Genomic DNA, 16,587 nt, shown 5'->3' with positions numbered 1-16,587 from the left:
TTCTCAAGGTGGATAACAGACCTTGAAGTTAAACCCCAAAATATTAGGGCAATCAGTGAGGGAACTGGAAACAACTTGAGAACTTTATCACAGGGAATACATAGGCTATCAGAAATAGGGAAGGACACAAACACAGAGGAGGCACAAATTGACAAATGGGAAGTACAAAGATAAAACACCTGTGTACATCGAGAGAATTCACCAAAGAGTAACAAGAGATTCCACAGACTGCAAAAACATCTTTAACAATGACACATTAGACAAAGGCCTTATTACTAAAATCTACAGGGTATTAATACAATACTCTTCTAGCTTCCAAAAAGAAAAAAAAAAACTAATTGCCCACTAAGAGCGTGGGCAAAGAACCTGAAAAGGATTTCCACAGGGTCAGAAATCAGAATGGTGAAATACCATATGAGAAAATGTTTCCCAGCTTTAACCATAAGAGAAATGCAAATTAAAAACAATCAGATTCCATCTAACACCCTCAAAGATGGCCCAACTCAAAAAATCAGAAAACAACAAGTGTTGAAGGGGTTGTGGGGAGACAGGAACTCTCCTGGTGGACCTGTAAGTATGCACAGCCAGATGGAAATCGATCTGGCAAATGGAAAACAGATGGAAATCGAGTTTCCATATGAGCCAGCAATCCCCCTAAGGGCATATACACAGAAGAGGCAAGAAACAAACCAAGGCCTGATATCTGTGCTCAAATGTTCTATGAAGCACAGCTCACAATTGCAAGGAGTTGGAAACAATCCAAATTTCCATCAACTGACCAGTGCATTAAAACTGTGGCACTTCTAATTTCCTGGTAGAGCGCACACGTGGATACTTGCAAGGTCTGGAGAGAATTGCATCAGCCAACTGTGATCAGCTTCGCCTGGGGTGGGGGTTTAATTATTTGGCTAGACTGATACTGATTAGGTTACAGCTTCTAAATAAACAAACGAAACCTGTTGAGTCAATTCTGGATTCTTAGTAATCTTAATTGTTGATGCCTGTGTAGAAGGGCCTCAGAGGTTTTCCAAAATCAACCTGTACAGAAGCGGATTGTCACATCTTGTCTCCCATATAGTGGTTAGTGAATTCAAACATTGACACTTTCGCTTAGCAACCAAGCACTTAAGCTCTCTGCCACAGATTCCTTTTAAGTAGTCTTTGACATTCACGAAGTATGTATTTTCAGAATTAAGTCAAAAGGTTGCTTATAAAACGGGAATTGTCTCATCCTGTGAAACAAGGTTTCTTCGTATTGACGTTTATTTTTTTAACATGTGGGACCAGGTATTTCTTTGTTGTGGTGGCCTGTTGCATGAAACATAGATTGTTTAGCTCTGTGGAGAGGTTAGACAGTTGCAGGCATCCTCCCTATGGGCAATCAGTTGCCAGGCTTCAGTGGGACCAGCTCCCTGCTGTTAAGGACAATGGACGAGCCTGCAGCCATGGATTTGGTTCCTGTAGGTGGAATTCACACCCTACTGATAATGTTTTCTATGGAGGTCCAGAGAACAAGTCAAAGTTAGCTACCATCCTAAATTTAGGATCCGCCCATCTTTTCCCATGTATATCCCAATCCCTCCTCTTCCTATTGCGTGTATATCCCTAGGTTGTCCCTCTCTCATTGCTGTATAAGTTATAGTACAACACCTTCCTGTGAGGTATGTCTTTACCTGTAATTGGTGGGCTTGCACTCCCCCAAAGGTATATAGGCCTGGGTTAACAATAAAGATCACTCTCACTCGCTCAGCTCCCCCTCTCCTTCCTGTCCCCTGTTCCCTTTCTCCTTGCCCTCCTTCCCTTCCCTCTTTCTCCATCTGGACCATCAAGTAGGGCTAAGGTGAGCATTGCTACCCTGAAAATGTGTCTTACTCCATTATCTGATTCTCTCCTATCTCTCATTCTCTCTATAACTATATATATAGATAGTTATATAGATATAACTATCTATATATACGTATATGTATATATAAAGAGCCATACAATTTTGCTTATGGAACCCGTGATTAGTGGTGGGGGGCTGGCACTCCCTAACTCATACAACATTTGTCCAGCACCTTTGGGCTCTGCTTGCTAGATGCAATTGACACCTCTCCCATATGTGATAACAGGTCTTGTTGAGTGACTTTGAGGTGAGGAGTGGAGCAGAGTTCCTGCAGTTGAGAACAGCAGTTCTACAAATTCTGGCCACATTGTAAGGTGAATGGGGGGAATTAGAAGACAGGAAAGCCTAATGTTCACATTAAATATATTGAAATCTTGGAATGAATATATATATATATATATATATATACACATATATATATGCTATGTATTCTGAAATCTGAGAAAACAGCCACTCCAAAGGGAAAGCCAAGGTTTTCTACTACTGTACAGTCTCAGAAACCCACATGGGCAATTCTACCATGCCCTGTAAGGTCTCTCTGAATTGATGGCACTAAGGTTTTTTGTTTTGTTAAATACCAAATCAAGAATTTCTAACAAAGCTAAGTTGACAAAAAACCCAAATATCTAGGAAAGTAGGTAAAATTCACTATACCAAGTGTGCTAGTTACTTAATCTGCTATCAGTTTTGGACTTCAGAGTTTTAAGAGTCAAGGGGTAGAGTCTCCCTGGCAGATGGTGGGGTTTTGGCAATTTTAGTGCTTGACTACTAACCTAATGCTTAGGTTTTCGAACCCACCCCGTTGCACCATAGCAGAATGACCTCACAATCTGTGACCATAGAGAATACAGCCAAGGAAACTCTTTGGGGCACTTCCATAATCTGTAACACGTGGGGTCACCATGCAGCAAAATATACTAGAGGTCAATGCTTTTGTTTTTGGCCTTTTCAGTTTACAAGTCAGAAGTGAGGCGTGCGGTGGAGATTCCTCCCGGGATAAGGAAGAGCACTGAGACTTCCAGGACCTTTCCATCTCCTTCCTCATTTGTTACTTTAATCAGCCCTGGGAGACTGGTGTTGCATAGATCACGTAGACTAATTATGAGCTCTCTGAGTAACGTTCTTAAAGCTTTAGCACAATACATAATTAATCTGTGTCCACAGACATTAAGAGTGCCCATCCAAGTCCAGCAGGCTACACATGTGCCCTTTTACGTCCCGGATCCTTCATCCACATCAGGATACTCATACCTGACTCTGCCTTCGTGCCAGTGCAGGGGAATTACACTGACCTCTCATTGCCTGCCAAGCAAAGGAGAAGCAATGGATCCAAACTCTTTGACTATTCCCCAGTGGAGACAGGAGGCATCCCAGTAAGTACAGAGCAACACGGGTATATAGGAACATTTTTTTTTTTTTTGCATCACAAGGATCAACACAATGGTCAGAATAGCATGAAGGGAGTGGTCAGAATTAAAAGTGTCATCTAAGAAGTTTATGAAGTTTAAATTATTTGTATTGGAGGACCGTAAGGACTCTCTTGTCTAGGGTTCTGTGCTGTATCTAGCATTCAAAGGAACTGTCCTACCAAAGTAGAAAAATGAATCTCTCTAAACCGTCACCTAGCATCTCTAGGTAGTACAAAAGTTAATGTTCTATACTGTTAACAGAGAGTCCAGGTTCAAGTCCACCCAGATTCACCTTGGAAGAAAGTCCAGGAGATCTACATCCAAGAAATCAACTCTCAAACCGTACTGAGCGCTGTTCTACTTTGATCCACCAAGATCTCCATGAGTCGCAGTCAACTGAACAGTAACTAAGGTTTTTCATTTTCATTTTGTGTTTGTTTTATAAACTGTTCCATAAAACCAAAGCAACAACTGCATCTAAGAACAGATAAGCGTTTCCAGTGGAATCCCCTCTGACTCATGACTACTTCATATGTTGTATAGACATATGGTCCTAGGGTTTCCTGGCAATGGCCTTAAAAAAGCATCATCTCTTCTGAGAACCCCCTAGGTAGATTAGAACAGACAACCTCAAATAAAAAGGTTGCACAACTCAGGTACCCGAAACTTTCCACTAAGCATTCCTAAATAGCAGGACTTTAACTGTGATAATGATGCTGAAGATGACTGAATCACTGCCAAGGAGTCCATGCTGAGTCATAGCGACCCTGTAGGACAGTGGACAACTGACTGGGTTTCAGAGGCTGCACAATTGCAGACAGCTTTGTCTTTCTTCAGTGGAGCAGCTGGTAGTTTCAAATTGATGACCTTGCAGTTTCAGTCCAACTTGTAAACACCACAACACCAGGGCTCCTTGCTGTTGATGACAGTAGACAAAATAACACCAAATATTGTTGAGTGATTCCTAGGGATAGGTCTGAGATTTGGAATTTTTGTTCCCTTTTTTTTTTTTAATTTTATCTGTACCTTCATCCTCACGATATCCATGAGTAATTTATTGATACTTTACACTTGGGGAAAGTATTTCAGCCACATTTTGGTGTCATTAGATGACGCCAAGTTTGAAACTACTCAGATCTGCACTGTTCTGGTCCTAGCTGTTATGTATGAACCCTTTGGTGCAGCCAGTGTGAGCCTCCACCTTGTTCAGGTATTCCACTTTTTCCGAAGAAAACATCCAAGGTGGATGACATGAAGTCTCAACATCTTGCCTTCTAGGGAGTCTTCTGGCTTTCCCTGGGCTGTAATTGTAGAGAAATCAGCCTTCTATATCATTCTCCTGCAGTCCTGATGGTGGATATGAATAGGTGACCTTTTGGCTAGCAATCCAGTGCTTAACCACTTTGCCACCAAGGATGCTTGACAACTGTATTTAATATGGAATATCTAAAAGAGAAGTGTATAGAGATCTAATGTGTGGCTATCTAGCTGTCTTAGTGGTTAACAGTGATGAAAGAAAAAATGGATGAAAATAACATATTCAAAGCTGTATGATTAAGCATACTTGCCTTTTATTTTGATGGTTACTTTGATAGTTCCACCTTGTGTGGTCATGCCACAGTAACAAAAGGGACCTCTCCTCCACCCTACCTGCCCAAATTTAATTGAAATTTTGTGGCTTATGAGGTCACACACACACAAACTAAGAGTGGATGAAAAGGTTCCTTATTCATACTCCTGTGATTACCCTCTCTAAGAAGACCAGTCTATCCCATACTCAAACAATTGGACAATCTTTAAGGCAACTAAGGATTCCCGGTGGCTTAGTGGATTTCATATTAGTCTGCTAACCTCAAAATCAGCAGTTTGAGACCACCAGCAAATCAGTCTCAGAAAGTTGACGCTTTCTGCTTTTGTAAACAGTTCCCTCTCAGACATTACTACCATGTCCTATGGGTTGGAATTCACAAGATGTCAGTGAATTTGGTTTTAGATTGGGGGAAAGCAAGGCAAGCATCTGAATCTGAGCCAAATGTGGCTTGTGAGATCAAGGCAAGTGGCTGCTTGGGAAATTTTTGAAGTTAGTTGTAGATGGAGAGTACGGTTTAAGCACATTGGAAAGAGCTCGCCACATTTGAATCACTGCTACTGTCAAAGGAGGGAGTCTCTGGGATGTCTTCACAGATGTTAGGGGAAAGGGCAGGAGAGAACGTGAAGTTTAAACGTAGTCAGAGGTCCCAAACAATGGAGACAGGTTTTATTACATAGCTCCTGGTGGAGCTGTAGGAAAACAATGGATGGCTAACTGTGAAGTTGGTGGGTCAAACACACCAGATGGTTCTGCTCAAGAAAGATGAGTTTTCCTACCACAGCAAGATTTACAGTTTAGGAAACCCTGTAGAGCATCACCATGCATCAGCACTGACTCAATGGTGGTGGCTTATGGGCTGTTTATAAATAGTATAGAAAAAAGAGCTTAGTGTCCACTTGTGAAAATAAAAACACGTCCCTTGTTTTTGTTGACAGGAACCATAGAGTTGAGTTAGAATCATACTGACCTTATATACAAAAGATGGAAACATTAACTGCAGCAGACCCACAATGGTTATGTTGGCCTATTGTTGCAGCCACTGCATCAGTCAACCTGATTCAGGGACATTCTCTTTTTTGTTGATCCTTTGCCAAGCTTGACAGGCTTTTCCATGGACTGAATTCTCCTGATAACATATCTGAAGTACTTTAGATGAACTCTCCTCACCCTTCCTTCTGAAGAGCACTCTGGTAGTTCTTCTAGCAGTCCATGGTAATTTCACTATTCCTTGGCAACAGTGATTCACAGGCATCGACTCTTCTCCAGTTTATAAAATTTATTGTCCAACTTTCATATACACAGTAGGTGATTTAACATTTTCTGGATGTCATATATCCTCAAATGTATCTTTGGTATCTAACACTTTATTTATTGATTTAATCATTTTAGTGTGAGCTTTTCCCACTATTGTAACAATAATTCAGTTGCATTGAGCATAATTTTACAATTCCTGCCACCATCAGTTTCAAAACAATTTCTTGACATCAATGTCATCATCAATCTGGTGTGCACAACAAATAGTTGAAACCAAAATGCCCATGCCTGTGAACAAGATCTTAATTGATATATAATTATTATATACTATATTATGTATACATTATCATGATTCGTTTTTCTTCCTCTTTCCAGCCCTTGGTAACCACTAATTTACTCCCTATACATTTGTATTTTTATATATTTGCATTTCATATAAGTAAAATCAAACAACAGTTGTCATTTTGTAATTGGCGAATTTAACTTAGCATATTTTCAAGCTTCATTCATGATTTAACTCATAGCAGGATTTCATTCTTCCTTATGTCTGGGTCTTAGGAGAACGATGAGGATTTCTACTCCCATAGAGTTCAGTCTCAGAAACCCACGAGGACAGTTCTCCCTGTCCTATCAGTTACCTTGAGGGGAAATGGACTCAACAGAAGTGAGTTTAGAGCAGTGGTTCTCAACCTGTGGGTGGTGACCCCTCTGGGGATCAAATGACCCTTTCACAGGGGTTGCCAGATTCATAACAGTAGCAAAATTATACTTATGAAATGGCAACACAAATAATTTTATGGTTGGCGCTTGGTCACCACAACATGAGGAACTATATTTCAGGCTCATGGTATTAGGAAGGGTGAGAACCACGAGTTTAGAGGGTTTTGTTTAATGTCAAGAAGGCATGATAATACATATTCCTTATTTTGTTATTCATTAATCTGTTGGCTACCATGTAGGTTATTTCCATCTGATGGCTTTTGTGAACAGTGTCGCAATGAACATTGATGTACATCTGTCTGCTGGGTTGCTGTCTTCAGATATAAACCTGGGGATGGAATTGCTAGATAGTATGGTAGATCTATGTTTATATTTTTCAGGAATGCCCCAAATGTTTTCTAAAGTGGTTGAACCATTTGCCTTCCAAATAATAATGGGTAAGGGGTCTTCATATCCCTGCTACCGTTTTCTTTTCTTTCATTCTTTTAAAGAAAACGCTTAGCCATTCTTTTTAGGGTGCATTGAAGTGTCATTGTGGTATTGATTCCCATCTTACTAATGACTAATGAAACGAGCCCTGCTGGCATAGTGGTTAACGCATTGGGCTACTAACTGCCAAGTCAGCAGATCTACTGCACCTAGTGATCAAGGGACAAAGATGAGGCTTTCAATACCCTAAATATTTAAAGTGTAGGAAACCCACAGGGTCAGTTCCATTCTGTCCTACAGAGACTTTATGATTTAGAAACAAATCAGTGACACTAGGCTGTTTTAAATTTTTAATGGCCATTAATATTGAGCATCTTTTCAAGTGCTTATTGGCCATTTGTATATCCTCCACAGTGATATGTCTGCTTAAGTCTTTAGTCACATTTTTACTGTATTGCATTTTTCTTGTTATATTTTAGTTTGCCATATTTTTGGTAATTAAACCTTTCTTTATTTATGATTCCATCTTTGTCACCCTATCTATAGGGTATTTCTTCAGTTAGTTGAATGAATTGATAAGGGGAAGACTTAAAATTGTGTTAAGATGAATTTACCAATTTTGTCATTTGTTGCTTTGCTTTGCTCTTGTTGTAATGCCTTAGGAGCTCTCGTTCAAGCTACGATCCAAATACCCCCTGCTCCATATTATTTCTACGTGTGGATTGTTCTTGTTTATTTTCTTTTAGTTCACACATTTAACTTTTTGGTACACTGTGTGCTCTTTTTTCATATATCACATGAATATGACTTCAATTTCATGCTTTTGCTATTGGAAACCCTGTTGTATCAGCAACATTGATTTAAAAGCCATTTCTTTCCATAGTTTAGACATATAATCAGGAGAGATACTTTCCTGCAGGAACTGTCCTGGAAAAGGGTGTAATGCTTGCTGAAATGGGGGGGGGGCAAAAAAAAGGAAAGAAAGCCCTCCACTAGATGGATTAGCAAAGGTGTGGGAACAATTGTAAAGATGGTGGAGGATCGGGCAGTTTCATTTTGTTGTGCACAGGGTCCTTGTGGGTAAGAACCCACTTTATGGCACCTTCAAATAAAAACACCAATAACTTCTTTCATTATTCAATGGAGTTAGCATTTGTATACTGTTAATTGGCCATATATGTGCATGCTTATATCTAGCCTTTCTATTATATTCCTTTGTTCTACTAAAGTGGTATAATAAATAGTAACATATATGGGAAGGCTGTGTGTGTATATATATATATATATATATATATATATGGCAAAGTTATGTAACCTTCTCAGCTGCAGCCAAACACCCTGATGGACTGAATCTTTGTGCTTGCTTGTTTAGTAGCAGAGTCTTGAGGAAATTTTAGGTCACTTGGACTAACAGTAAACAAAGACAATGTTTCCCTCCTGCTGTGATGAGTATCAACTGGGGTCCTAAACACTGTGAGCAGCCATCTAAGACGCAACTCTGTCTCCTCGTCTGGAGCAAAGAAAACCCAACTCCCTGACATTGAGGCAATGCTGACTCATAGCGCCTCCCTGTGGGTTTCTGAGATTGTAACTCTTAACGGGAGTAGACAGGCTAGTCTTTCTACCACAGGGCTGCTGGGAGTAAGGTGAGTGAAGAAAATCAAAGATGCAAAGGGAACAATTATTTCAAAAGACTAAGGGAATATCACAACTACAGTCCCTAAATACCGACTGGCTGTCACTAATTGCTCTGATTGGGAATACGGTAGATGGTCTGGGAAAGGGTGAGACAAAAATTTAGAGCAAAATTAAAAATCATAAATAATGATCAGACTTACTGTTTTCACAGAGAAAGATGGAAGGTGGAGGCTATGGCACAAAGACACTCTTGAATCCTGTCCTAACGCCAAGCTAGGGAGGCCCTTTCAGCTAAGCAACAGACAGCCTTATAAACTGTACACGATTTCGCATGAGGAGTATTTGGCTTAGCACAATCAACCAGACCAGAGAAAACATGCAGTACCTACTCAAAGCTAAATCTTAGAGGGAAGGAAGAAGCAAGAGAGAAGGATTCATGGAAAAGGGAATACATCAAGGAAATGAGAAAAGTGCCATTATATTGAGGGACTGCAACTAATTCACAAAATATAACATCTGTAATTTTGCTGAATACAAACATAAAGTATTTTGTTCTGTGACTTTTCAGTCAGCTGACAATAAAAATTTAAAAGAGAAATATTGCAATCAGATTTACAATGAGTTTAGAATTCCTTAAAAGCCATCTGGTTCTTCCACCAACCTATCTTCCTTGGAAGGTGTTTATTTACTGTTTTTATCTCTGAACTTTTTGTCTGTTGAAGATTCATTATTTCTAAAATTTCTTATTTATAAATATCAGTCCTCCAATTGTACTATTCTCTCGAGATTCTCTAAAGTGGGCATGTATAGAAGCAAGTGCATGAATTAATGAAAAAACAACACTAGACATATCATCATGTCATAACTGAGAAATTCTATGGCACTTAAGTGTGACTACTTTACAGGTGCATTTCAGAATTGAAAATAGACCCAATACCAGTTTCCCATTTCCTTGTTTTATCTTATAAACCCTTCTCTCTTTCTCTGAAGGTGTCTCTGGTACATGGAATCACAGAATATAACACAGATCCCTAAATTCCTTCTCCTGGGCCTCTCAGATGATCCAGATCTGCAGCGCCCCCTCTTTGGAATGTTCTTATTCATGTATACTGTCACAGTGGGGGGGAATCTGCTGATTATCCTGATTGTAAGCTCTAACAGACAGCTCCACACCCCCATGTATTTCTTCCTATCCAACTTGTCCCTGGCTGACATTGGTTTCACTTCCACCACAATACCGAAGATGCTTCATGACATCTATACAACCCAGAAAAACATCTCCAAAGTTGAATGCCTGATTCAGTTAATGTTGTTTAATTTTTTTGGATGTATGGACAATCTGTTGATCACTGCCATGGCCTATGACCGGTTTGTGGCCATTTGTCAACCCTTGTACTACTCAGTCATTATGAACCCCCGCCTATGTGGTCTGCTGATCCTAGTATCTTCTTGTATGAGCTTTTTCTACTCCCAACTGTACTACTTTATTGCATCACAGTTTATCTTTTGCGGAGATGTTGAAATCCCTAGTTTCTTCTGTGACCCTCCACTACTCCTCAACCTGGCTTGTTCTGACACATCCAGCTACAGTATATTAGCATATTGTATTGGTGGCATCTTTGCTGGTGTTCCAGCCTTGTGGATCCTCTTCTCTTATGCACGAATTGTTTCCTCTGTCCTAAGAGTGTCATCATCAGGTGGGAAGTACAAAGCCTTTTCCACCTGTGCCTCTCACCTCTCTGTTGTTTGTTTATTTTATGGAACAGGTCTTGGGGTGTACATCAGTTCAGCTTTCATATCTTCTCAAAGGAGTGGTGCAGTGGCCTCAGTGATGTACATCCTTGTCACCCCCATGCTGAATCCCTTCATCTATAGCCTGAGGAACAAGGATATAAAGAGGGCCCTGAAGAAGCTCCTCAGCAGAACAACTTATATGTGATATCTGAGCCATTATTTTGGGTCTGTGAATTTCAATGGGCAAGCAAAACCAAACATCTAGAAGTGGAAAATATGCTTGTGTTGTCACGTGATTTTCCAAGCTCTCAGGATTTGTATTGCTCTTGGTGTTTCATATCAGCATAATGTGTATGTGGCACATTTTATTAAACAGAATTTGGGATGTTAAGGAAGGCATCAACACGTTGTAACATCTGTCTAATCGAGTCCTGTAAAAGCTATAAAGTCTTCCCCTCCCACACAGCTATCACAACCGTCTCCTGAGGCAAGGACTTTCTGATGAAATGACATACACAACTCTATCTAAAAACACATCAAAATCCATTACTCCTTTCCACTCATCCCTTTATTTTTAGATCTGCTTTATTATGTTGTCTAATTGGGGGCATAGCTGTTTCTTGTTCTCAAAGTTGGCTTTGTACTGGAATTATCTGGTGGGTTTTAAAGATAAGCACTCCTCACTGTACCATCAGAGAGTTGACTTCATTTACACTAAAAGTTGGTGGTGGGGATGAAGAGTTTTCAAAACACTCCAGTCTCCTCTGGCAGACAACCCACTCTCAAGACTTCAGGCTTAAGCTAAGTCATTTTTTATAAAAGACTATTTTGATGAAACTTCATATTACATACTTGTAACATATTTTCAGGAGAGAAGACTCATTGGAAAAGCACATTATGGTGGAGAAACTACAATGTCAGTGAAAAACAGGAATACTTTAAAGAATATGGATTGACACAGTGGCGTTAACACTGGCTCAAACACAGCAAGGGCTGTGAAGATGACAAAGACTACAATGTTTCCTTCTGTGGTGCACAGGGTCCCCATGAGTTGAACTGACTCGATGGAACTCATTAATAACAGCAGCAATGGTAGGAGCCCTGGTGACATAATTGTTACATGTTGGCTACAAGCCACAAGGTCCGCAGTCCTAACCCACCAGCAGCGCTGTGGGAGACAGATGGGCCTTCCCTTCCCATAAAAATTTAGTCTCAGAAACTTAGAAGGGGACTTATGCTTTGTCCTATAGTGTCACTATGAACCTGCACAAACTCAGTGGACATAAGTGAATAGCAACAATGTGTTCGGTTCCTTTCATTCTCCTGGGCTTATGCTGAAAGTCTTTATGTCCTCAAACCATGTGGACATACGTGAGAGAAATTACCCGAACGATCCTTGGCAATATAACTTTTCTCAAAATGCCTGGTAATATTTCTAAATTGATTTTTATCTCCACACACTATAGGTTTTCTCATAGTGCTGGATATTAAACTCTTGGCTCTCTGACCCAAAATCACCTGTCCTTAATGACCTTTGTAAATCAAGAGTATAAATTCTCTCATCGTGTCTAGCGTCTCATTTAGTTTTCTTGCAATGTTCTTCTAGGATTTGTGTATATAGAACCCACTACCATCAAGCTCAACCTGTGGTTACTGCCTTCCACAGGTGGCAATTATACATTACCATGAAGTTTTTGCTTTTAAATGCATTTCTGCTTTTCCATCACGATATTACTAATCACTTTTATTAATTAATCTGCATTTGCTATAACTAGTGTGATTTCTTCCTTCTTGTTGAAACAGATTAATAAATAATTCTAAGGAAAACATCTGTATGCTGCTTTGTGTCAATTGTAGTAAGCCTACTACATTCTACAATTAAATGGTGATTGCAAAACTTGGTTAAGGGTGTATAATTAAGGTTAAAGTAGTGATATAATATTTCCAGTCGTGATGTAATTCTAATGTATGTACTTCACAATGATATTTAACATTCTGATGTACACAAGAACTTTAAGAGGATATTACATGAAGAAGAAGACTACTTAGGTATAAAGTGGTGCTGGAGTCTGAACCAGGGTTTGCACCTGAACAAGGTGCCCAAAAGAGCGGCAAGTCTGCAATTTTCATTTCTTGCATCAGTAGCAAGGAGAGTGGGCATTGGCATGAATGGGGTTCATTTGGTACAACTCAGATAGATTGTCATGATGCGTGAAAAAAATACTGACAATCTCAATGAGCAACAGGTTCAATATCTGGCTGAGATGAGCATTCATACTGAAGATGACAGCAACACTGGGCTGACAGAAAAAAAACGAATTGTTATCGGAATGAAAACATTGAGAAAGGATTATTGCGTTGAGCTTTCAGCATTTTGTTCTTCAACACAGAAAGTAAGCAGAGCTCAGATACTCCAATGACCTTCCAGGTGGTTTTACCAGTACTTGGTGTAGTCGTCCATTAAGTAATCCAGGAGAACCTGAAGAAAGTCATGCAATCAGGGTACGACAAGCAGCATGGTGACATCTAAAAACTGAGCTAGAAATTCCCACAGAAGCGGTTCCTCTAAAAGACATTAATTATCAACATGAATTCAGTACATGCTCAATTTGATGGTATTTGGGGTCAACATGAAATTGATTCCATTTTGCTTGGGGGAAAGAGTGTTACAATAGGTCCTGATCCCAATGACATTGAAAGTTACTGTTATGTGTCAAAGGAAGAACCATAAAGCCTTCTGGGAAAAGAGTAGCCTGTGGTGAAATTAAGATAAATCCACGGTTTTAAATGATTGCAGAGACTTTACTCTTGAAATGGTGGGATAACTTAAATCACTAGAATCCATTTGTCAAACATGAGAAAATACATCGAATGTCAAAGTAAGGATGAATGATTAAGTGAAAACTGGACATTTCTCTCTTAGTGAATTTAGACAGATTTTGCCCTCTTTATCAAGTGGTCCTGGAAAAAATAGATATCTCTCTGCAGAAAAATGAAGCAAGACCCTTTTCTCAAGGTGGATAACAGACCTTGAAGCTAAACCCCAAACTATTAAGGCCATCAGTGAGGGAATTGGAATCTACTTGAGAACTTATCACAGGGAATACATAGGCTATCAGAAATAGGGGAGGACATAGACATAAATAAGGCACGAATTGACCAATGGGAAATATTGAAGATAAAACACCTGTGTACATCGAGAGAATTCACCAAAGAGTAACAAGAGATTCCACAGACTGCAAAAACATCTTTACCAATGACAATTTAGACAAAGGCATTATTACTAAAATCTACAGGGCATTAATACAATACTCTTATAGTTCCAAAAAGAAAAAAAAACTAATTGCCCAGTAAGAGGGTGGGCAAAGAACCTGAAAAGAATTTCCACAGGGTCAGAAATCCGAAAGGTCAAAAACCATATGAGAAAGCTTTTCCCAGCTTTAACCATAAGATGGATGCAAATTAAAACAACAATGAGGTTCCACCTAACACCCTCAAAAATAGCCCAATGCAAAAAAATCAGAAAACAACAAGTGTTGAAGGGGTTGTGGGGAGACAGGAACTCTGATCCATTGCTGGTGGACTTGTAAGTATGCACAGCCACTATGGAAATCGATCTGGCAAAAGGAAAACAGATGGAAATCGAGTTACCATATGATCCAGCAATCTCCCTACTGGGCGTGTACCCAGAAGAGGCAAGAAACAAACCAAGACCAGACATCTGTGCTCCAATGAGACTCGACCGGAGAACACTCCTGAGGACTAACAAACAGTCCTTGAACTAACTACGAGTTTTTCTTTCTTGTGTTTTGTTTCATTTTTTGGTCATTGGCTTGTTGTTGTTTTTTGTTGCTTGGTTTTTCTCTGTCTTGTTTTTGTGCATGTTATTATCTCCGCTGATCTGTATAAATAAGATAGGCTGTATGAACAATCTGGAGGAGAAAACATCGGGACTGACAGTTGGGGGAGGGGGTCATGGGAGAGGAGGAGTTAGGGGGAAAGGTAGTGGTGTTAACAAACGCAGGCACAAGGAAACACCAAGTGATACAAATCGGTAGTAGGGAGGGTGTAGTGGACCTGGTATGGCATGAACACGGGTAATGTAACCGAGAGGAATTCCTGAACCACAAATGAATGCTGAGTATGATAGTGGGACAAAAAAGTCAATGAAATAGAGGAAAGAGCTAGGAAGCATAGGGAATTTATACAGGTACAAATAAAGGTATGTACATATGTAAATATATTAATATATGAGGATAGGGAATTAGATCTATGTGCATATATTTATAGGTTTACAATTCAGGTAGCAGATTGACATTGGGCCTCCACTCCAGTACTCCCTCAATTCAAGAATACTTTTTTCTATTAAACTGGCATTCTATGATGCTCTCCTTCCCAACGCAATCACTGAAGACAAAGCGAGTGAATAAGCAAATGTGGTGAAGAAAGCTGATGTTGCCCGCTTATGAAAAGGTATAGGGTTTGGGGTCTTTAAGGTGTGAAGGCAAGGAAATGGCTCTCTAGCTCAGAAGCAACAAAGCCTACATGGAAGAAGCACACCAGCCTGTGCAATCACGAGGTGTCGAAAGGATCAGGTATCAGACATCATCAGAACAAAAATCATATCATTGTAAATGAAGGGGAATGCAGAGTGGAGTCCCAATGCCCATTTGTAGGCCACTGGACATTCCCTTATGGAAGAGACACAGGGAGGAGACAAGCCAGTCATGGTGCAATGTAGCAATTATAAAATTTAAAACTTTCCTCTAGTTCCTAAATTCTTCCTTGCCCCAGACAAAGTAACAAAGGAGAACACAAGGATGACAACACAAAAGAAAACCAATGACCCCGAAAAGAATAAATCAATATTTTTAAAAGAAATGTTTTAATTTTAAAAAGTTAGAAAAACCTGTAAATAGACCAAGGTCTGATTTTTGACCTCTAGGCATGTCCTCCAGTCAAGGCCAATGGGGTGCCACGCTGTGGCCCCAATGTATCCTTTTCACTCCCTCGGTAGCTCCCTTCTCTGCTCCCCTCCCACCCACCACACCCCCGTTGCTCTGACACATGCCTTTAGTGTTTTGCCTCCATGTCACAGGTTCAGACAGGGTCAATCCAGACACTGAGCCTCCAGTGTTGTCCCACATAGGGCCATGGGTCAACAAGGGATGCCGTGTCTCATAGTGGGAACAGCTATATGGTCCACTCTGTATATTGCCTCTTCATAGCATCAGACATGACTCTCAAGTTTTCTTCAGTTTCTCTGATTGTCTTATTTGACTGCTTTTCCGGTTTGCTGTGGTATGCTTGGTTATTCTCTACGTCACTGGTGCGATTCTCTGCCTCCTCAAGTCTGTTGGCAATGTTTGTGAATTTGCCACTGGAGTTTGTTATATCATCCCTAAAGACATATTTCCCTTTTGTGCACTGCCTTTATCTCCTCTACCATTTTATCCTTTTTATCTGTGTTGCTTCCCTCATATCTGGTATGACTCCAAGCAGCATTCTGAAAATTTCGGTCTGTGGAAGGTCAATATCTGCTTCCTCTATAAGCATAGTTAAGTTCATGACTTCTTCTGGCATTGTCTTCTGTTTCTCCTGCTTTTTCATTGAGGCTGTTAGGCCTGGTTGCTGCTTACATGTTGTTTTAGAGGAGCCTGTAGCCATCTTCTGGAGCTGAAGAGTCCTGGGCTCTCTCTTGTGGTTTCCCTCTTTCCCTAGCAATCCAGTATTTTGTTATTTGGAATGTGAGTTGTATAGTCCTCTCATATATTGCTGGTCAGGTTTTTGTGGGCCCAGGATGGCATCGCTTCACTGGTAGATCTCTAAGTTAGCCTCACAGGGCTTGGAGCACCTCAGGTGGCCTTTGGTGTTTCCATCTACAACTGGAGTGCAAAGGAGGACATGTCGGTGTACCCTTGGTGGTG

At 40.2% G+C, this 16,587-nt stretch overlaps 1 protein-coding gene and 1 pseudogene across 1 annotated transcript; both read left to right on the top strand.

The window, feature by feature from the left end:
- Positions 1-9,929: 9,929 nt before the first annotated feature.
- On the top strand, positions 9,930-10,865 carry LOC142440983 (olfactory receptor 7E178-like). Its single transcript, XM_075543123.1, has one exon. It carries the CDS (start codon positions 9,930-9,932, stop codon positions 10,863-10,865), a length of 936 nt encoding a protein of 311 aa, XP_075399238.1.
- A 2,002-nt stretch (positions 10,866-12,867) lies between these two features.
- Positions 12,868-13,543, top strand: LOC142440875 (isopentenyl-diphosphate Delta-isomerase 1 pseudogene; annotated as a pseudogene).
- The last annotated feature ends 3,044 nt before the right edge of the window (positions 13,544-16,587 follow it).

The sequence above is a fragment of the Tenrec ecaudatus genome, chromosome 1, assembly GCF_050624435.1.
Source record: "Tenrec ecaudatus isolate mTenEca1 chromosome 1, mTenEca1.hap1, whole genome shotgun sequence".
Taxonomy (NCBI): domain Eukaryota; kingdom Metazoa; phylum Chordata; class Mammalia; order Afrosoricida; family Tenrecidae; genus Tenrec; species Tenrec ecaudatus.
This window is presented reverse-complemented; position numbering and strand designations above follow the sequence as displayed.